The sequence below is a fragment of the Mustela erminea genome, chromosome 17 (genome assembly GCF_009829155.1).
Source record: "Mustela erminea isolate mMusErm1 chromosome 17, mMusErm1.Pri, whole genome shotgun sequence".
Taxonomy (NCBI): domain Eukaryota; kingdom Metazoa; phylum Chordata; class Mammalia; order Carnivora; family Mustelidae; genus Mustela; species Mustela erminea.
Genome location: NC_045630.1, coordinates 55,267,138 through 55,290,219, shown reverse-complemented (window position 1 = coordinate 55,290,219; position 23,082 = coordinate 55,267,138). Strand labels below are relative to the sequence as shown.

Below are 23,082 nucleotides of genomic sequence, written 5' to 3'. Positions count from 1 at the left end.
GTGCGGCTGACAAAACCTGCCACTCACTGCCACTGCCCCAAATTCTGAAAGTGTATCTCAGGGCATACTGCTATCCTGGGAAAAGATCAAAACTCAAAATATGAAGTACATTTTCTACTGAATGCGTATCACTTTCACGTAGTCATAAAGTCAAAAAAAATTATAAGTCAAGCCGTCGTAAGTTGAGGACTGCCTGTACTTGTGTTTTTGCTCATCCATATTTTCTAATTACTTTTCACAACAAACATATCATATGGCATGATAAAGACAAAATAATAAATTGTTAGTCCAGATGCAAATCAATCCTCAACCTGTTTATGATTTTCCTATTTCTCTCTTTCTGTGAACACCATCATCACTCCCTGTAGCAAGTTCTGATTGGGAAACAGAAACCACAATGGTTATTTGAACTGAGTTTAACATACAGAATTGTTAAGTAGTTGTAAATCTGTTAACTAGGTAACTGGAGGGATAAAAAGTGAGCTCTAAGATATCATGCGGGTGACAACTGCAGGAAACACGTACTACCCTTGGGACTGAGACAGCTAGAATTCTTTAAAAACTTAGTAACTAGAGGGGAGAGCTCCCATTCCCACCCCCAGCCCCATACAGACACTTGAGGAGGTGTCAGCTTCCAACTGATTCAGGTGTCTGGGAAGAAGGCAGGAGATAAAGCTATTTTTTTCCAAGTGTTGTTAAAATTTTATATTCAAACTTCTCATAAGGAGGAAGGATTTATTACTTTCAGGGTGAAAAATCCTGGCTGGAGAGATGCTCACATAATCAGCAAGCAAACAGGAAGCAAAGAATAAGGAGCCAGTTATTTTTTCCGTTTCAGTCTTCTGAGCTCCCTGTGGCGCCCCCTATTGGCAGAGCTCAACATAGACTCAACCAATAAAGCAGAAATGCCATTGCAGAGTCCCAGGTCCACCATCATAAAACCATTATTGAAGGAAAGGGTTATTGCTCAGAAACAACAAATTAATAATGGGAACATTTTTTCTAGTTAACCGGGTTTCAGAGAATTTTGGTCTCTCCTTGTCAGCCATGGGTGATGGATGATGGACATAACTCAGTCATTGCTTACAAAATAATTACTGCTTATTATAGTATGTCATGCTTCCCTAGCGCCTGAGAATGTACAAATAAATAAGAGAGAGTCTTCACCTTCAAGGAGCTTGCAGTATGGTATAGGAGATAGAAAAGAAAGAAAATACATTATCGTTGTTACAAGTGAATCAGCTGAAAAAAGACTTAGCACAAAAGAGAACATGATAATTCTATCTGAGAGAGAAGCAAGGAGAAGACTTCCTGGAGAAAGTGACTGTGGTGGAGCTTAAAAGATGAATTGGAGTTAACCTATAGAAGGGGGGGGGGGTGAAAAAAAGTGTGTGACGAGGAACTGTAGAACCAGACTGACATAGCAGAGCCGTGGAAGCATGAACCGTCATGGAATAGAAGGGAACTGTAGACAAGCATTTGATTATGACTGGAATATCAGATGGAATAGAAATTTGGAACAGGAAGCTGGAAGAGTAAGCACAGGCCAGTTGCGTGGCAAATCACTACCATTCTAAGTGGGATTACGTCTTAACACTTTTAAATGATCTTTAACATCTCATCCCCCAACACCAGAGTATCTACTCACTCCATGAAGCCGGATGAGTCAACCTTCAACGGTATTTGGTAAATCACCTGTGTTCCCATTTCGTCTACCATCAATTGTAGTTCAGGATCTATCTTTATTCTCATGGGGTCTGTTGAGATGACCTCTTCACTGTGTGACTACCTGTTGGCATTCAATCACCATGTGACATACCTGTTCCCATTCAATGCAGCCTTCACGTGACTTCTGGATTTGTCTTCCTAAAAGCAGCTTTGGACACCATTTCTATGATAACTTCATTTATATCATGTGTTATGTTTAACCTAGTGGATTTCCATGTGCATAATTTGATATAATTCTTACCAAAATGCTAGGACATCATACACTATAAGGTTATTGACTCCAGTTCACAAAGTGAAATGGAAACTGAGTGTACATGTGAGTTTTGCCCACTGTCATCTATTCAAGTGGTTGTAGGCCTAGACCTACAACTTATCTACTCAGACTACAGGTGTTTTGGGTTTTATATTTAAATTAGTATTCTTAATTATTCTTCATAAATTGAGAAATGGCACTTTCATAATCTGAAATTGCTATGGGAAATGAACTGAGTTACAGGATTTTGCTTTGGTTGTTTCTGAAGACAAGTGCTAAGAATTGTTGCAGGAAATACAGGAATAAGGAGTTTTGTTTTTTATTTTTAAGATTGTACTACAGTAAGAAAACGTAAGTGTGAATCTTTTAAAATAGATGGTTCCTAATTTTAATACTTATTTTTGTTTTTTTCTTAGTGTTAAGGAGCCTTAAATTAACTCTAGTTGGAAAAGAGCGTTCATTATTGAAATATCTCCCAAGTGAGTTTAAGCATAGAATAACCATTTGGCTATTCAGAGAGAATTGAAAATGTGATTTCCCTAAACGCAGAAGGTTCAGGAGGAAACACTTCCAGTTAAATGAACAGTTAAAGCCTAAATCTTAAATAAATTGAGAATAATTGCCATCTACTTAACTTCTTCTGTTCAAAGTTCATCCAGACCTGAAGAGATTCTATTCTTTAATACAACAGATGGAGTATTTACCTCAATATAATGTTACTTTATTGAGTATTCAATAGTAACAAGAAGTACTTAACCAGGTTACATCTTTTAATTGTTTTGGTAGATAAACTTGAAGCTTACATAATATTTAATCTTTCACATAGCACAGATTTTTTTAAATTCATGCTTTCAGGCAATTTTTAAAAGAATGTCACAACCACAGCTAGACCTCAATGTGGAAATTCATGAGAGTTTAATAAAAATTAATTGAATTGTCATAGAAAGGTTGAAGCCAGACAAAACAGACAATTTTATTTCCCCATAGAAGTTTATGTTTGTTTGCTGTATTATGTTCCTTGCAAACACCTTTTAAAAACTCAGAGAGGAGTCCTTGGCTGTGAGCCCTGTGGTCCTCATTAGAATGGATCCCTCCCAATGACACACCTGGTACCTAGTATCTGCAGCAAGTACAAAGGCCAAACCCTGCAAACCGACACTGAGTGCAGAATCTGGCCCTCGCGTGGTAGCGAGGAATAATGAGGTGGGTTGCCGAAACTTAATTGCAGGTCACTGAGAGGTATCTAGGAAGCCTCTATGGTCTCCAGCGGGAGGCTTGTCATTGCTCATGCTTAGGTCATTGTGATTTATCAACTTGAGGATCATCAAATCCCCAAAGCCAGAGATTTTAAATATCCTGCCTTTTTGTGAGAGGTACTGTCATTTACTTTGCCTTAATAACCCTTTCCATTTTGATGGCTAATCTGATATGGCAGCATGTGACTATCCTGGCATCTGAAGAACATGTTCATTAAATACTCCTAACGGCCTGGAAAATACTGCCTTATCCATCAGTCTCTCTCAACTACAGAGCAGAAGCTGAGTAGGAAAGGAGAGGGTCATCTCTTGGGTACTTTCTTCCCCAACCTGGAATACTACCCTAGTAGGTAAAAAGAGTTAATAGAGATGAGGCAGAAATGCAGAGAAGTCATGGAATTACATGTCTTTTGGCCACTTCTTCAAAAAAAAAAAAATTACAGAATCTAGAGGGCTCAGAGTCTGGGAATACAGAAATAGACCAACCATGATTCCTCAGGAGTTTTCCCTTCTGATTAGGTCTGCAGCTAACCAGATTTTTTTTTTTAATATTTTATTTGTGGGATTTTTGTTGTTGTTGTTGTTGTTTTATCATGATTTTATATCCAGGTGAGCAAATAACTGTTCCAAATGAAACATCAGATATTGGAGCTATACTAACAACTGAGAACTCCATTTCTCTTGCTTAGATGTTTAATGTTCTATATATTGAGTATCAAATAGTATGCATGGGCCTTAGTTTTTATATCAGTCAAATCTACAGATGGGACTGAAGAATCCCTTCCTCAGGCTTCTGAGGATTTTTTTGAGCGTAATGTAAATTTTATTAGGTCTTGGAGAAGACATCTAAAAGGAATTTGATTTTTGCCCTTTAAAGATCTTCTAGAGAAAATTCGTGTGATATAATTTATCATGCTACTTTCATTAATTTGCATGTAGCTTTATCTTCTCGACTCATCCTTGAATTCCTTTAGAGAAAGAATGCATACTTCTGCTCCTGGTATAACGTGTGGTGTATATTATAGTTTAAGCATAGAATAGCCAGTAAAGGTTTGTTGATGAACACAAGAAAGAATGGCCCTTACTTTGAAGGGTAATGGCTTAATTAAAGAAGAGAAAATTCAGATGAAGAGAAGATGCATGACAGGCAAGATGTGAATTCAAAACATTTTTTAAATATCCTAGAAGCAGATGCAAAATAACATTGTGCAAGGTAAAAGAGAATTAGAACCGTGGGCTTCTCTTCGCCATTCTTCTTCCTTCACGATGCTAGCCAGGGTTTTTTTCACACAAAGATCTTGTCGTTCTAGGAGCAGTAAGAGAGTCGCCCTCAATGTGTAAACACTTTTCAGGTCTCTGCATCCGTCATGTTTGCTAGTGTCATGTTGACCAGTGAGAGTCATACGGCCAAGTTCAGAGTGAGTTTAGGAGACATTAGCAATAGACGTGGGTACAGGGAGACGAAATAATCAGAATACTTACTGCAGTCCAGCTACTACAGAAGGGTACGAATTCCCAATAATGTCAACTTCCAGTAATTCTATATAGTGTGATTTCCAGATGTGCAAAAAATAAAATTGTGCAATATAATTCATGTGCACATGCATACACTTCACATACATATAAACACACAAAGATCCAGAAATATTTTTTTAAATCTATTGATTTATTTGACAGATAAAGATCACAAGTAGGCAGAGAGGCAGGCGGAGAGGGAGAAGGAAGCAGGCTCTCCGCTGAGCAGAGAGCCCGATGCGGGGCTCGATCCCAAGACCCTGAGATCATGACCTGAGCCAAAGGCAGAAGCTTTAACCCACTGAGCCACCCAGGTGCCCCCAGAAATATTTTTTAAATGTCTTAATAGTGCTTACATCTATGCTTCTGATTTTTTTAAGTTTCTAAATAATGTATGTGTTTCTATATACGGCATAGGCAGGTGTTTTTAAGGGAAAATTTCTAAGGCAAGACAATAAAATGTAATTATGGATGGTGCTGCACAGTTTGAATGTCTTTATTTCTTCTGTGTTTTCCATGTTTTCTAGGAAATATATACATTCTTTATGATTAGCCAAATATATATTTTAAAAAACACTCTTAAAAAATGATATTGACTCAGGTCTCTTGTGCCCTCTTCCTTCTGGTCTTCATTATGACACCGGAAAGGAGCAGTTGAATGGATAAATTCTTCTGAAAAGCAATTTCTTCCTCTATGTGCAAACCTTCCTTTGAAGTGTACAGCTGTCCCTGATTGCCTTCCTGGTCTCCTTTCAGACGTCCTGCTGGCATTGAAGACGAGTCCCTTTTGTTTGTCTGGGCAGAAGGAGCCCTTGAATTCACCGATGCTTCGGATACTCTGATGCCTTTCACGCTCTACGAATACCGAGTCAGAGCCCACAACTCCAGGGGGTCAGTGGAGAGTCTGTGGTCATCAGCACGGACCCTGGAAGCCCCACCTCAGTATCTGCCAGCACCTTGGGCACAAACCACCAGTGCTCATTCGGTTCTGCTGAACTGGACGAAGCCAGACTCTCCCAACGGCATAATCTCCCAATACCATGTGGTCTACCAAGAAAGACCCGATGATCCAACATTGAACGTCTCTACTGTGCATGCTTTCACCGTGATGGTAAGAACTTAGGAAAAGAGAGTAACAGATGCTTAAAGTATCTGGTTAATATGTTGAAATTTATTCTTTATCCAGCTTATCTTTTTTTTTTTTTTTTCAGTTAGAACTTAAATACACTAAAATCTTTCACATGTGAAAAAGAGCAGTGTAGTCACAGGGAAGATATGGAACTGAGTATAAGGGACACTGGAGACCAGTTTCCAGGCCACGATTAATTTGTATTACCTCAAGCAAATAAGCGAACCTCTCTTTGTGTGATCCATTAAATGGGGATACTAAATATGTCTCTCTATCTCTCAGGGGGATGAAACATAGATAAAATTAGACAGATACGGATATAGATACAGATACAGATTTGGTACAGACACATATATAGATACAGATTCAGAACAGATATAGATATAGATAGATATGATATGATTGGCTCTTTGAGAAAAAAAGTTAAAATTTCTAGATCTATCTGGATGATATAAATATAGATATAGATATAGATATAGATATAGATATAGATATAGATATCAGATGCACCATAACTTATTTTCTTGGGTTGATCATCTCGCCCATAAAATAATTTAATTGACTTCACTAGCATCTTCTGAGAGCTTTCTTTCCACCTGGTATGTGCTGATGTTCTATGGGAAATAGGGAAATAGGATGGTTCTTTTATCAGGGAGCTTTCTTTTTTTATCATACAGCAGAGATGAGAATTGAACATGAGAAAAAAGTCAGAGAAGTAGTGCATGATAGGCTATAATATCCACCACATGGTGATTCAGGTCCCAAACTCTGCCCACCACCCACCAAGCCGTAAACCACAATATAAGAGAGAATATCAACTACCAAGAATTAGTCAAAAAATGCTCTGAGAGGTCAGCAGAAAACTCTCAAACTGAAGAGTCTTCATGGAAAAGATGAAACTTGTGGTCTTAGCAGTTAAATAGATTCGATTTTTAAGATGTGGCAAGACCTTAAAAATAGAATAAAGCATTTTTCAAAAAGCAGATCATGCTCCTGTGTTCCCAGTCTAGGCACCCAAATATACCTGAAGGTTATCTTATAGAGTATCAGCTTTATCAAAATATCTAAATAATACTGAGAAAACATATTGTAATAAAACTCTGAAAGAACAGTTATAAATGAATAGTTTAAAGTATAGTATCTTCTCCCTCTCCTTATGTTCAATTTTCTTCATATGACTAAAAAATAAGCAGGCTGTGAATTAAAGAGATAGTATTTGTCTTCATTTTATTTAGAATTCAGAACTGATACTTTATTTTTTATGTTATATTTAACTATCTTTCACATTACATCTTCCTAGAGCCTTTACTATAAGCATTAGAAGCAGTGTTCTTAAGTGCAGATCTTTTTTAGTTGATATGTGATCCATGGAGAAATCTGTGAGTTCTTACCACATTGTTGGACTTCGTGTTCTAAACTTCTACCTGAAAGCAACATCCTAAAAATTAAAGTAAAATACTAAAAAACTCTTGACAGCTTTCTGAATGACATGCTTTAACTTAAATATATTTTTATTAAAGGCACTAATATTGCAATAATTAAACCTCTGATTTTAAAATATGGCTTTTAGAGGCCTGAGCCTAAACATTTAATTTCCTAAGACAATTCTAATGGAATTCTCTTATGGAATACCCTCTACATCATTCTTTCATAGCTAGTTTCATCTCACAACACAAGATTTAAAGTATACAATGAACTCTGTCTTGTATTAAATCTGCCAGGTTCTGTTTTTATCCCTCTGAAAAGTTCCTAAAAGAGAGGAAGGCCTATTGCTCCAAGCTTTAAGCATCTTTAAGCACCTTTATCCGTGGGCCCAACACAGCCCCTACCTGGCAGCCCAGTGTTGCTATGCTCTTCCATTTTCCAAAGAGTAATCCTTGCGCAATGCTAAAGAGGATAGCCAGAATGATCAGCAAACAGTACTATTTCCACCCTATTTTATAATGTTTGTATCTGTGTGTGTGTGTTCAGAATAACCCCCCCCATCCCGATCTGGATCTCTGGCCCTGAGAATCTTGAGAAAAGATTTCATTAGGGTCGTTAGGAAAAGCCCAGTTAGAGCTTGTTAAGCAATCAAGGACATCTCCCATAGACCAGTCGGACCAGTGTTCAGACATTGTGATTAGCAAGCCAGATTTCCAGGGCAGGACACCACTGTGACTCTTTATGGGCTGACATCTTTGAAAGAAAGAATCAGAAAAATAAACTATAGTCTTTGAGCTTCACACATTCCTACATCCCAAGAGAACGTGTTTGAGCATTAAAAATAATAATAATAATGATAATAATAATAATAATAAATAAATAAATAAATAAATAAATAAAGATATTTAAAGAAGGGGGTTTTACCATGTAATTCCAATTCCTTACCATCAGAGAAGAATTTTATTTTTAATCCTATCCAAATCCTTCCTCCTGTCACTTAAACCCATCCCTTTCTGTTCAGAACAGCATGACTTCTTTAAACCAGTGCAATGAACCTTCAGGGTCAAGAACAGATTATTGACAATTCAATCCAATTTGGCAAATGGTCATTGAGCACTATATTCAGTATGCCAATACTCAATACTACAGTCAGCTGTATTGTTGAAGGCTACCATGAGACTGGACCCTTGGGCAGAGCAGAGACTGAAGGGGAAGTTGAGTAATCAAGTCTGAGGCACACTTTATTACTTCTGGGCATTTCAGATTTCTAAGTTTCTTTGCTTCTGGGTTTCTGCTGCTCATGTACTAATGATTCCCTTTCAAATCGCTCTGAGTGTCTTCCTGGCTCTACTTAGTTTTTCTCTAATTCCTATTCTAGTTAAACATCTTTACTGTCTTCTTCCCTGTCTGTGCCTGCCCTCCAAAATATTTCAAGCTTTTGTTTCACTGACCACTCTGGCTAGCATTCTCCAGAGCAACAGAACTACATTTTTAATTGGCAAAGCATAGGATCCATCCCCACAATTGAAGGATTACAGTTTAATCCACAGACTTGCAAGAGGTATCACTAAATAGTCTCATTGAGTCTCTTGTTTATTGGTATCCTAGCTCTGCATGAGGGGCCACCAATAAATTGCCCATGATGTAGTGCCATCACTGGCTTGTCCCAACGTCCCCCCAGAGTTGTTTATGGACAGGTGGACGTTGCTGGGAGAGCCACATAAAACAGGTGCAATGGATGCATGAATCCTCTTGATGGTGGCAATGGATGGAGAAATGGCAATGGGGGCCCTCCATGGGGTGGAGAGCATATGTGTTGGCAGGAGCAGCAGCAGCAGCAGTAGAGGCAGCAGGAGAGGAGAAATGGAAAGAGTGTGGGTTTTAATGTATCACCAGCTTCTCTCCCAATCTCATGAAAAGTTTCACATCCCTTTGGTCCCAAGTAGGTTCTTCTAAGGGGAAGAGAGAGACGTTTAGATTCCTAGGGTCTCTTCAGACCAATACTCCCCACTACTGAAAACAAGATTTAAGTAGAAGTCCTTAAATTCCCTTCCCAATTAGCTCTGTGATGAATTGTGCAGTGTCAGGAGAGAAACTGTATTTAGCCTTGCTTGGCATGCAAAAGTTCCATGGTGGTATTTACAGGGAACACTCCTGGCGAGGTTGGCGATACTGCTGCCACCATTCAGATTTGTTTGCTTTTTCTCACTGGCACCTGCCATCGCACTGGCAGAAATAACTTGGGATTTAAAGGCAAAGGTGGTTTACCTGTTAGTCTGTGCTCTCAGTATACCCCTGCTTATCCCACAGGGCTATGAAACATCAAGCCCAGATCATACATTTGCCCAGTACCCTGAAAGATAGATGGTACTTCACTTTCTGGGTAGAATCAAGCATACGGTGCTGAGGGGGTAAGCAAATTATATGGGTCACTAAAAGTTGGCTTCCAATCTGGAAATAAAATCCAGAATTACAAACTCTACTTCCTAGATTTTAGTTGCCAAACTCCCTTGCCCAAAGTCAAGGAAGACGTATTCGAAATTTTCTCTTGTGGTTGTCTCAGATCTCTTTACCACTAAGTAGATATGTGGGGGGACATGAGATGTTTCCGACTTGCCACATTGTGGAGAGTTTGTGAGTACCTTGATTCATTTGTTTTTAATCCTATTTTTATTTGGGTTTAACATAATGTCAACTATTTTTACTCTTTACATATGTTCTTAATTAATTTTAGCTCTTAAAATTTGATGGTTCTTGGCCTTTTCTCCCCTTATTTATAAGACAGTAGAAATGCACTAGGAGATCTACGTATCTATAAGGACTCCTTTGGCGGTGACTATCTCTCCAAAATGAGGAAAGATTTGGTGATAAGAACAATTACTGTACTTTTTATATCAGTTCTATTAGCTGAGATTTTCACATTTTATAATGTAACTATGTTACTCATTCTTTTTTTTTTTTAAAGATTTTATTTATTTATTTGACAGACAGAGATCACAAGTAGGCAGAGAGGCAGGCAGAGAGAGAGGAGGAAGCAGGCTCCCTGCTGAGCAGAGAGCCCGATGTGAGGCTCGATCCCAGGACCTTGGGATCATGACCAGAGCCGAAGGCAGAGGCTTAACCCACTGAGCCACCCAGGTGCCCCTATGTTACTCATTCTTTATGTAAGATTACAAAATAGAGAAGGGTAAGTGTCGCAAAAACGATGACCACTTATTGGTGAGATTCATGTTGCTGTATTGTAATGATGTCGGGTCTGACATTAACTTTTCATTCATTAGCCTTGCATTACCTTTATCCCATTTTTCTAATAATGTGGTACCAATCAAAGATCTATATCAGGGATCCGTTTTGCGCTCAGTATTACTGGAGACACAAACCACGTAAGTCTTGTTGAACTTCATATAAGTACTTCATATAAGTCTTCTTGAACTTCATATAAGTACTTCTTAGAGAGAGCTTTGTTTTTCTCAAACCACTTTATTCCAACAATCTTCCTCCAGGACTCCCTTGCTCAATCATCACTAATTTCCAGGACAGGTCCTATGGTTTTCCAGCCACATTCAGTGACAAGTACCAGCCCGGTTCTGGTAATCAGGATGCATTTCAAGTGTTTAAAAAAAAAAGAAAAACAATCTAGTCTAAAGCCTGACTTGTGTTAAGAGATCTACCATAGAAAAGAAAGGACATTTTTATTTTGTTTATTTTCTTCCCTCCTTTTTAGTTCCCCACTTCTTGTTGATGTCCCCAGGACTGTGGGAGAAAAGAGAAAATTGGACAAAAAAGAACAGAGCCTTAATCGTGAATCTAGTTCTTCTCCATCTGCCAGTGCTTCCTGTGAGGTTATATGGAGATCCTGCATGGGGAAACTCCGTGTTTCACATTCCCTGAAGCAGGCAATGCACTCTCTGGCTAGTTTCTGGCACCATTACTGCCCCCAGAGCTTCACCCCACAGCCTCTTTTACATCTGCGGTCTTACCTCCTGAGCAGTCAGCGGACACTAGGTCATATCACACTGAAAAACTCATTCTCTTCTTGACATCCTCCAAGCCTGGGGAAAACTCATTCTACAAAATAAGGGAAGTACAGATTGTTCAGCCCTGTCTTCTGTATTTTACCTCCATGCTGAGAGAGACCCAGCCAGCTTCACAACTTCAGAATTCGTTGAATAAGAAGCAGGAAGCAGCTTCTGTGCTGAGCCATGATCCCCAAATCTTGGGATCACACAGGAATCTAAGAAGATGCTTCTTCACACTCGTGGCTGCATCAGAATTACCCCAAGTCACTTCAGCTCAGTTACAATCTTCACGAAAAGAGTAGATTGTCTATCTCACTTTTCTTGCAGATGCCCTCAATTCCTTCAAATTGTTCTCTTGGATATCCCTCCTATGTCTTGAGAGAGGGGCATGCTGTATCCGCATTTCTTCTCCCCAAGTAGTAGGGGAATAACCTGGCCAAGTTTCTCTACCAAATTCTCTTCAAGAACCTGGATCTTCTCTTATCTAAGTTGTCTTATATAGATCTTCAGAGGAAGGTTGGCTGGACAGTATGAGATTGATTCTTTCTTTCTGGAAGTCCTGCAGAGGTCTGTCTGGCAATTCCAGTAGTTTCTTATCACTGGTTTTCTCTAAGTTTTACTTATTATTCCCTAATACCTCCTGCTCCATAACTAAAAGGATCCATCATCTTTCTGGTTACTCAAGCCAGATAATCTTTGAGTCCTTCCCTTTCCTCAGTTCCATATCCAGTTTTCACGAAATCCGACTGATTCTACTTCTAAAGTATATCTTGAATCCTTCTGCTTGCAGACCATTTTAGGTTCTTCACAAAAGTTATTCCTCCTCAAATCATGATCATGTTCTTACACGTGAAATAGATCCGTCCTCCTCTTTAATCGTCAAATCTGAACTAAATGTTACTTAACTCACAAGGCTATTGCAAGCGCTAAGTAAATTAAGGCATACACAAAGTACTTTAGAAACTCTACATGGCAATGTAAATAGGATGTAAAACTTCAGAAGTCCTCCTATTTGGACTAACAGAAGCTGGAAGAAATGAACAAAAGTAGAAGAAGTTTTGATTTGCATAAAGCAACAATACTAGTTTGGTCATGAATGAAATACCTTATGTTTTATATATTTTAAGCATTCCTTGCCTTGCAACAAAATTTAGAGCTTGCCAGTTTAAGTGCTTCTTGATACCACACATTTCATTTCCAGGTAATGTCCCAAGTATTGGATTGGGCTCTATTTTTTTTCTAAATTAGCTGGAGTAGGATCATGCTTTTTGTGTCCCTGAGGTTTAGCACTGACCCATTTCCTCTTCTGCCATAACATGTCAGTCTTTCCCCTTTAAGAGTCCTCATCAGGCCGTTACCTCTCTAGATGCAGTTCTCTTTACCCCCGTGATGCTCAGTGGACCCTGCTCATCCGAGATCCTATCAGGAAAACATGAAGTCTCTTGATAACACACAGACAGACAGACAGACACACACACACACACACACATACACACACTTCACAAGGCTCACAGATTCTACAGACTAACATCAGCCTGCTTTACCTGTGCCATAGGGCGGGCTATCAGTATATGAGGGGCGGTTGGTGAGGAAGTTACTTGCCCTTTCATTCCAGTATGTTGTTGTTTTGTCTTTAACTGAATTGTAAAGGCAACTAAGAATGCCACAGACCCTTGTTAAATACATATATGAAAATAAAACGAACTTGTCCACACGGTAACAGGCCCGGACCATAAATTCAGGCTATAGGCCAGTTAGCAGAGACAGCAAGCTGTAAATGGCAGTGAAGGGCAGAAGTTAATTGAACTACTGTGCTCTTGTCACAAGTGGAAAGTAGCCACTACCTGAGACAAGATGGCTGCCCCCGAAGTACCCTATAACAGCCAAGAGATCATATCCTGAGCTCTGCAAGGGCTTATGGGTGAGGGGGAAATCATACACAGATGACCAATTTTTTTATGGTTCACAGCCGATCAAAGTGAAATTCAGCAGCTGTTCAGGACAAGTGACCACTGTAACGGCTGTAATATAACCTACTAAATAGAGAGGGAATTGCATTAGAGCAAGAGGTTAGCTGTGATTATCGGCAGGTGAGTGCTTTATTGAAGTTGAAAGACCATTAACATTGATAGAGTAATTATTTCAACTTGAAAGTAATTACCTTGATGGGTGATAACTTCTCTAGTGTTCCCAGATTTGATTGGGCCAAACAATTGTGAGCTCCTGAAGCCTAGAAAAATATTACAACAATACTGTGATTTTTAAATTACTGAAACCACTGTTGGAATATTTTAATTATGCCGAACAGTGAAAAGATTTTGCCTTATACCAGCTAGTGACCTCTCATGTAGAGAGAGACATTTGCTTTTTAATCCAAATGCAATGACCCACACCCACCACCTGTGAATACATATGTGATGGGTTTGCAAATGAATCTTTTTATCTCGATATAATTTTTAAGGTGAAACATCTTGTTAGTGCCGTAGCCGGGTGTTAACTAAGCTCGAACTGCTGGCATTGTTGATCGTGTCTATGACCCAGGAGGCCCCAGAACAGCAACTATCTTCTGTCTTTGTCACAGAGGGCTTAGGTTTATAATAAATTAAATATTTTGATAATGGCATTTGATAATCAATTAAATATTTTGATAAAGTTGAAAATTATGAATGCCACGTATTGTGGATCCCAAGTTTCAGACTTTATTTAGTCACGTAATTTATTTGTTTGAATAGTTCGCTTGCTCAATGTTATGCAACTCCATTATAAACACACCATTATCAGGGTGTTTTCTGTTTATCCACACTGGGCATCAGCAAACAAAATGGAAATTGAAAATCTGTGCTACTTGCTTCTCTGAAATCTCATGCATGTATGGAAATTATGAGTTATTTGCAAATGAGGACCAAGACACATAAAATCCAATGTGGCGATCAAGACCCAAGAAATATCATGGGACCCTTCCACGAATCAGGTATTCACATAATTCTCTTTTGAGAACCTATTGTCCCCAGAAGCTACTACAGATACAAAGAAAGAGGAAATACTCTCTTCTCCCTGTGACTCATGGTGTTCTTGAAGCAAATAAGGAAAGAGACAAATTATGATATAATTAGCAATTATTTGGTCAGGCTTAGGCGTTTGTACTTGTAAATACTTCCAAGAACCCAGGAGGACCCTTGCTCATACCCCTGATTCCAAACCCAGCGCTCCTCCTGCCGAACCACAGACCCCTGACTGAACAAACACGGCATCATGATTCTTGGTCCTGCTGTCAGAGGAGATGAATGTGACATCACCTTCAAGTTCCTGGATGATTCCTTAGAACTTTCTATCATCTTGGCAGGGTTTGATCAGATGATCAGCCAGTGAAAGAGTGTCTTAACAGCAGCCCTTCCCCGGACTTTTTTTCTAATCAAAATCTGATTCTCATAAGGGCAAAACAGGTTTCCACCTGTTGTCTAAGAGCCACGAAGGAACGTTTTACCAAACAGGCCATAAATTCAGAATATGTGCCCTGGGTTTCCTCCATCTCTCCTTCTCTGTCCTGAATTCCTCTCCGTAGACAAAGTCACTGGGTCTCTTATTTCAGAAGGAATCAGAGCACAGAAATCCCTGCCGAGCCAAAAGAGATTTGCAAACTGAGAAGTGAAATGACTGGTTTGAATTTGGTAAAACAGTAAGGGTTTGAGATAAAGCCACTGGGAAAGTGAGAAGAATTTGTGATTTGAATTGTAAATCTTGCCACTAAGCCAACCAAAGAGTGTAGAAATCTGACCAATTTGACATCACATCAGAGTCCGTAGCCCAGCAAGCTCTCCGTGTGTCATATGCAGTTGGGCTAAAGATTGTATTAAGGAGCCCCTCAGGTACTCTGAATTTAAAATAAGTGTAATAACTCATTTTTAAACATTTTATGTGATACTTGGATTATTCAATATTCACATTACAAAATCAGGGAGTTTTAATCCATTCAAAAAGGTGCGTTGTCTACCTCTGAAAGATAATGGCCATGTCTAGATAGTAAAATTACAGTATATTTTTAACGGATGTAAATGTTACTTTTTGACAAGGTACAAGTAATGAATTTTATCATATAAGTTCCTATTGGGTGATTATGATACAGAGTTTTATTTTTGCTAAAGCAATTACTAGTGTCATGGCTGGATACCTGTGCCCATTAGTGGCTGGTTCTGTGTTTTTTTTAGGATGGTTATTGATCTCTTGCTGAGCTGAGATTCAGGTTTTATGCCAGATAGCTTGATTAATGGGTTGGTTTCTATAAGTGGACTGAATGGGGATAGAAACCAGGGGCAGCCTGCTCTGCCAACCCCAAATCCGTCAAGACGCATAGCTCATTATGAAACAGTTATCAAGGATACATGAAAAATTAATTGGGCTCAGTTTGATTCTGAAAAGAATCGGCTTTCTACTTGGCGGGCCCCCCCACTCTTTCCAGATGTTGTGCACCGTCCCCTGGAGAAACAGCAAAGGGAGATGTATTAATACATTGTATTGATTAGATCAAGACCCCTGACAGTTATTTGTAGAGATACCATCTGGCTGCTGTTCGAATTCCTTCACCAAAAACAGGACGTGACATGTTATTAATCTCAACTCTCTAAGTATAGACAGTTGCCTTTTCTGCTAAACCGCATTTTACCATTCCGTAGGAGACGGAGGCAAACCTGAAGGGTGCAGAAATTAAGGTTATTACACAAATTGAGCCATATGGTCCAAATATTTCAGCAAGAAAATTGCCAGGCAATAAAAATTGCTCCTGCCTTCCTAATGGTGTAAATTACAGTTTAACCATGGCTCTAATGATGTCCTTCTGCCGCGCTTAACTACTGTTACATGAAGGACATTGTTTTAAAAATATAAAAAACAAGTAAATGCCAGCAGCGTGTTTTACAATCTGTTAGTGTGTCATTAAGAACACTGTCAGAATTACATAAACATAATGGCAGGCAACCCAGCATACAAAAGAACTCGTATGGAAATAGAAAGTGTCTTGAAAACTCTTCTTTATCTCTGTAATGTCAAGAGCACGGTCCCCTCTGGAACTTGTCCAGGGAGAAAAGCCCTGTCCGGTGCTTTATTCTAATTCCCACGAGTGTCCCAACAGCCGGGTTCTCTAAACAAGTCTTGCAAGTCCTAGTGGGCCAACGTACACATCTTGTCCCAGGTGAGGACAAAGCTAACCGGTTCCAGAGGAAATGATAGAAATTGACCTTTTTAAGTAATTCTGTTGCTAAGGAGCAGAGAGAAGACCCCACCGTCCCCCTTAATGGTGATGAGTGATATTAAACGTACAATTGGCACGGCATTACCAAAGAAACCAGTCCCGCTATTTGGGGCACAAGACTAAGACGACACTTACTCAGGTTCATCATATGGTAAAGACCATTAATATTTGAGAGAGCTTCAGATGTTTTGGGACCCATCAAAAACTCTAGCATTTTAAATACTCTAGCATTTAAAAAATATATCCATGTGGATCATAAGAATATTCATGCTTTACTATTACACCATGGTCTTCAAAGATGTTGAAGAGTCAGAAGAAAAGTTTATCATAATTAGATGTATAGATATAGGTATAGATATCTATAGATAATTTGAAAGAAAGCTACTTTTAATTCCTATGGGGAACTTACCTGTTTTTTCCAGCACTTTTTTCCTTCTGTATTTCCCCTAAGAGAGAAAGTCTAGGGTCTATTTTGCCCTTTAAAGTAAAAAAGAAAAAAAGAAGAAAACAACAGGAAGAAAAACAAAACAAAAACCCTATTTTATATGCACACATTAATATTAGTGAGGACCAGTTGTTATGTCCTCATGGCACAAAGGGCCAGGGTAGATAATCTGTTGACTGGAGCATTTTCTGGCTGGAAAGCTCTTCCGCCAGGCATCCCCATCACTGGCTTTCTTCCTTTCTGGTCTGGATTGAAAAGTCACCTTCTGTCACTCTTGGGGAGACTTTACCTGGCCTACCTATCATTTCACTCCTCTCCTCTGTCCCACACACTTTCTGTCCCTCTCCCCTGCTTTACTTTTCACATTAATGTTTAGCATTATCTAGACGTATACACTTTTGATCCTTTGTCTTATTTACTATGTGTCTCTCCAGTTGGAATCTAAACCCCCTGAGGGCAGGGATCTTGCTTCTTATGGTCCCTGATTCCCAGAACCTAGAACCACGCCACTTTTAGACATCTGTGTGACAAATAAATGAATAATGCGTTGATAAAATGTCTAATGAGAAAGAAGTACCTTGCATATTATTTCTTGTTCCCAAACTACAGTCATATTCTAGAATTTTGTTTCTGGTTTCTTGAGAATGCCATATATATTGAGCCTAAGAGGAGATCTCTATGTTCACAGATAAATCACATTGAGGCATAATCATTTATATGTCCCGATTCCAATCTCTCAGCTGTTATTTGCGAGAATTTTCTCCAGAAAGCACATTGCAGCCACCTTGCATATACTACCTCATTTCATCTTAATAAGTCCTTAGTAGAGTATGATTATCTACAGGTCATTAGTGAGAAAACAGAAACGTAGAGAAGTTGAGTTACTTGACCACAGTCACACAGCTCATTGCAAAGCTGTGATTCCCTTTCAGGTCTCTCTGCTTCTAAAGTCTGTTCTTTCTTCTTCCTCTTGCTGTTTCTTGAATGATCCACCTCAAGGAAACAAGATATTTTTTAGAAACGCTAAAGATCCATGAAACCCACAAATGATAGAAACCACGTGAAAGAAATCACATAGCATGGTAGGACTAACTGTCTAATATAAATTTAGGACATGACTTATGAAAGATTCAGAGAATTAAAGTGTCACTTGGATGGAAAATTTCAGGAAAGACCTGGGAGAGGTCTGTGTCTTCAGTCGTGGGTAGAATTGGAACAGAAGGAGAGAAGTGGAGCAGACATTTTCTCAGGGAAGAAGCCTGGCTTTAAACATCCGATGGTGAGTCTCTTTGTTGGGAGGTAGAGAAGGGGACATTCTTCTAGTCTGTCTCCATTTATTGGGGTGACATTAAAGCAGCTTCATTTAAAATAATCTCATCAGAGGCCTAGCAAAGCTGTGGAGTGAGGTGGTCAGGAGCATAGGTGTGGGGGCAGGCACACACTAACTGGAGGTGGCTTGGCACCATCCTACCATGACCTTGGAGAGACTAAGCCCAGCCACGCCTCCATCAGATACAGCACCACACAGAGCAGCAGGAACAGAGTAGATAACTCAGGAAATGCTGATTATGATGATCTGAAACTGGTGGACAGAGAGAGAATCAGTCTGTCAAGGTGTCATTGTGCCGACGTGTTCACAGGGTCCTGTCTGAAGAGACAGAATTATTTTTTAAGAAAAATATTTTTCTCCATTTTTTCATTTACTCTTCATTCCCTAACAAGTCTTCCCCAGATCACATGCTACTTACCAAGTCATCTTAGCCACAGAGTGCGGTCTTAAGGCAGCTGGCCCAAGAGTCCAGAAGCTGGAGAGGGAGAAGGAAAGGCAAACTCTTGGTTGCAAAAATTAGAGGAGACTTCTCCAAAGCTCAACTTGGGAAATGACACTCGCTTAAAATATTACCTAAAGTCCCGTGTTCAGGTGGTGCCTCAAGTGCTGGGTCACAACTCAAACCTCATCAGGTAGACCAGTGACCTCATCATTGGCTTTGTGGCAGTGCCTGGGGCCACCTCCTCAGCAGTCAAACACAGAGCACTGACCCTAAACGCACACCTCCAACACCTGCCCTTGAGATGCCACAAGACCTGCTTTGGGAGCTGGAGGGACGGCCGGGTGGACCTCTCTTCTGCTGTTATCTCAGAGGCCATGTTCTCTACCAGGACCCATGCTGCCCTCTTTTCTGATGTCAACATGTGCAACTTCTGACTTACAAGAAACTTAATGTAGACCTAAAATTAGCTTCCTACATATTGCTGCACACATTAAACCAGGACTGATTTTCTCCCTTTGTGACCTACCACATTCTAGAAATACAATAATTAGCACATTTAGGTTGAGCATAGTCAGCACCTCAGGAAAATCCAAGTACTTGTCCTTTATGCCCAGAAGAACCTGGTCATCATACCTCATCCTTGGCATCTTTTATTCCTTAGCAGAACAATAATTATTTATTCACGGAATATGTGCTTATTATATCCAGAAATTAAAGTTGTTGGGGCAGTGTACATCCAGGTCCCTGAGGCTGGATGATCACATCTGTTAGAAATAAATCACTTAAAAAAAAATTATAGTCCCACAGACAGTCAAGGAATGGTGCAAAGGTAGGGAGTGGTAAATAGGGCAGGGAAGCCTGATTTTAAATCTTGTGAAATAGAGTGTGGTCAATATGTTGTCAGCACATTACGGTGTTCAGACATCAACTCTATATTTCCCCTCCTTGAACCCCAGGTGGCCAATTAGGAGTATGTGCTATTTATTCATTACCAAAAAGGCAGGATAAATTGAATGGTTAGATTGGCTAATACAAATTCTTAACAAGGAGTAGAATAAAAAATGATGCATGAAAGGAGACCCCCCCCCAAAAAAAAATCTCTGGGGAATTGCAGAAAAAATCTGGAGGAGTTCCCTCTCAAATGTATCTGGAGTTTCATCTGGAAGCAAGATAATTTAAATGGAAATTTAAATTTTAAAGATTCACTTTGCTAAATTTTCTTCCTAAAATATATCCTTGTTAATTCTCTCATTTGTATTTCCATAGTTTCTTTCCTTCTTAAAGCAGAAAGATAGTCTTCAATTATTCCCAGCAATTACTAGTTTCATTAGGATATTTTGATGCCTCCTTTTACAAGCGATGGCTTTTCGTAGCCTCTCTACTCATCAAGCTGCAACCCAGCAAATAAGAAGCCTGTGAATTTACTTGATCCTGTAAATACTCATTTTTGCAAATATGAAGGAATTTAGGGAGGGATTATAAAATCTATCAACATAGTTAAATTCCCATTAAAATATGTATATTAAACATATTAACTGATTCATTTTCATATTGTGGCCAAAGATTATATGTTTCTCTATGTCTGACATCTGTTCCTATCAAAAATGTTCTGTCTCATTGCAAAATGTACATCAGAAGGTAGAGGAAGCAGTGTTACTAGATTGCGTGATTTGAGGATCTATAGAAGCTGATAGAGGTTTCCAAATAAGAAATGCTGAGCTCTCATCCTCAAAAATCTAAAAACATGTAGTGTTGAGGCTCTTTGCTTTCTAATTCTTGACTAACTTAGTAATTCTTGTTCAGAAAATTAAGGGTCTGTGGGCGCCTGGGTGGCTCAGCCTCTCCCTTCAGCTCAGGTCATGATCCCAGGGTCCTGGGATCGAGTCCAACATCGGGCTCTCTGCTCAGCAGGGAGACTGCTTCCCCTTCTCTCTCTCTGCCTGCCTCTCTGCCTACTTGTGATCTCTCTCTCTCTGTCAAATGAATAAATAAAATCTTTAAAAAAAAAAAAAGAAAAAGAAAAAGAAAAGAAAATTAAGGGTCTGCAGCTGGCATCATCTGAAAGAAATTACTCAACTGGGTACCTTTGAGAGCCCAATATATCATTTTAAAAGTCAATATTTGTTTCGGCAGTGAATGTTTCTGAAAGGAAATGACTATTTTAGTGTGTTTGGTCTACTGAATATTTTCATTTTTGAGCCCCCAAGCAGAGTGCTCTGTCCAGAGGGATGCTATCCCTTTCTTTCCACGAGGAGAGCGCCCTCTACTGGGTGTACCTACATACCACGTAGGACTGCCAAAGCATGGAAGCCTCCTGCACCAAACGTGGGAGCAGTTAAGATGAACATGAGCAAAAGGGTTTTAGAAAATCCTTGCCTCTTCCTGTACTAGAATGATTGCAAGTGTGGAAGTGGCCATAGTTCATTGCAGTTTTCTTTTTACTGCTGTATTATTGCACCCTGTTGGGGGATACATCTGAGCATTTCATGTGTCCTACTTTAAAATGCCCAGATGGTAACTACGTGCTCTGGTTTGAATTGGGTAGCCCTCATCTTTCATGCTCTGCAGTCTGCCTAGTTATCAGAGAGACATGAGACAAGGAAAATTCTCCCATTTTTCAGCTCCTCTTCATCTGTTTCTAGTCACCCACAGTGAATGATGCACTTGTGCAATTGTTAAGATGACAGTCACCATGATAACTGAACATCGCTTCCCTGGGATGGGGAGTGCCCTGGGTCCCCGTAGTTCCCCGCTTCCCTCCCAGCATCCCACCTTTTGCAGTGTAACTGATTACTTGCAATCTTGTAAGTTACACCGGAGTGAGAGGCTCTGTAAATATTTTATACCTTGCCAAACCACTTCTGTTTGCCTTGTTCTTCTTCACTCTAGTCTTTACATTTAACTGAGAATTTAAATCAAATTTTTCAAACTGAGAAATAGTCAAAAGAGCTAATAAAATAAATGCAACAGTGTAACGGGTTATAATAGCCCAAGTGCATAATAGAGGTTTAGTAGGACTTTGTGACATCCACATTTTGTAGGGGTTTTGTCTCCAACTATATTCTTCAAAGTGCCATCAGGGCAATGACCATCGGTATCATTTTTATCAGTAATAGTCAGCACTTCCCACTGGGAAATTAGTCAAGGGGATGAGATTTTCTTTTTTTTTTTTTTTTTTTAACAAATTATCTTTAAGCATTTATCTTCCAAAAAGTTGTCCTGGATTTTGTCCATTACAAGGCAGTAACAAAAGTGAGTTACTTATTTTTATTTTAGACTTTATTCATGAGAAGCTCGTGATAGAACTGTGTTTTATTTTTCATAGAGGAAAATGATTTTGCTGTTTTCCTTCTTAATAATAGCTTTGCTGTGGAAAAAAATGTTAACATAAGCCAGTTGTCTCCAAACTTTTCAGAATGTGCACTCCTATAAATAATAACTTCTGGAACACATATCACCATTACTTATTTATAAAGTATGCACTAGTGAATAAATGTTACTTACACTATGAAAATAGAAATTTTAAAAAGTGTAGCTATGGATAAAATTATCAATAGACTATTTGGTTAATCAGGAGCTAATACTGTCATTTGCTAGTACCTCGGGGCATAATAAACACTTATTGAAAGATACATTGTTAATAATACTGGATACCAGTCTATTTTCCAAGCGGTATCCTTGATAATTTCAAATTTCTTTGTCAACTTCTGGCCAAAGAGAATTGGACTCTGAGTGTTTTTACCTCATACTGTTGCTGGTTATGAGCTTGCACCCAAAGTAAGAAGTACCAAATTGGCCTTTTACTTATTCTTCATTCATCTATGAATTATTAGCATGATATTTGAACCATGTTTTTTCATTCTTTCAGGAATCTTGAAAGCCACCCATGTTTGTAAGGATCATATAGTTAAAACCAAGTAGTATAATATATAAACCTCTTAGCATGGAACCATAAACTATATCACTATGTGCTAAAAGCAAATACGTAAATGAGATAACTACTTCCAGTTCCTCCATGTTGTAAACCCGCCTCCCCTTTTTCCTTTCTGGTGACTCATCCAGAACTTCATTCATTCATTTACTTTCCCAGTCAACAAGCACTTAATATATACCAACTGGGTATACAGCGCTGCGTAGACACCAGACAAAATTCCTTCCTTCTTGAAGCTCTTATTCTAGTAGGGAAAGATAGTAAACAAGATAATTTTGTAAGTATTTATTTTAAATTTTTAAATATAAAACGTGTGTGTGTGTGTTTGATATATAAATGTATGATAATGCAATGGAAAAAAATC

The 23,082-nt window shown here is 39.0% G+C and overlaps 1 protein-coding gene across 1 annotated transcript in view; it reads left to right on the top strand.

Moving 5' to 3' along the window:
- Positions 1–23,082, top strand: part of USH2A (usherin) — a 681,041-nt gene that overhangs the window by 583,473 nt on the left and 74,486 nt on the right. Inside the window, exon 60 of the mRNA XM_032319004.1 lies at positions 5,509–5,863. Coding sequence (XP_032174895.1) covers positions 5,509–5,863 — 355 coding nt within the window. The remainder of the gene's footprint in view (positions 1–5,508; positions 5,864–23,082) is intronic.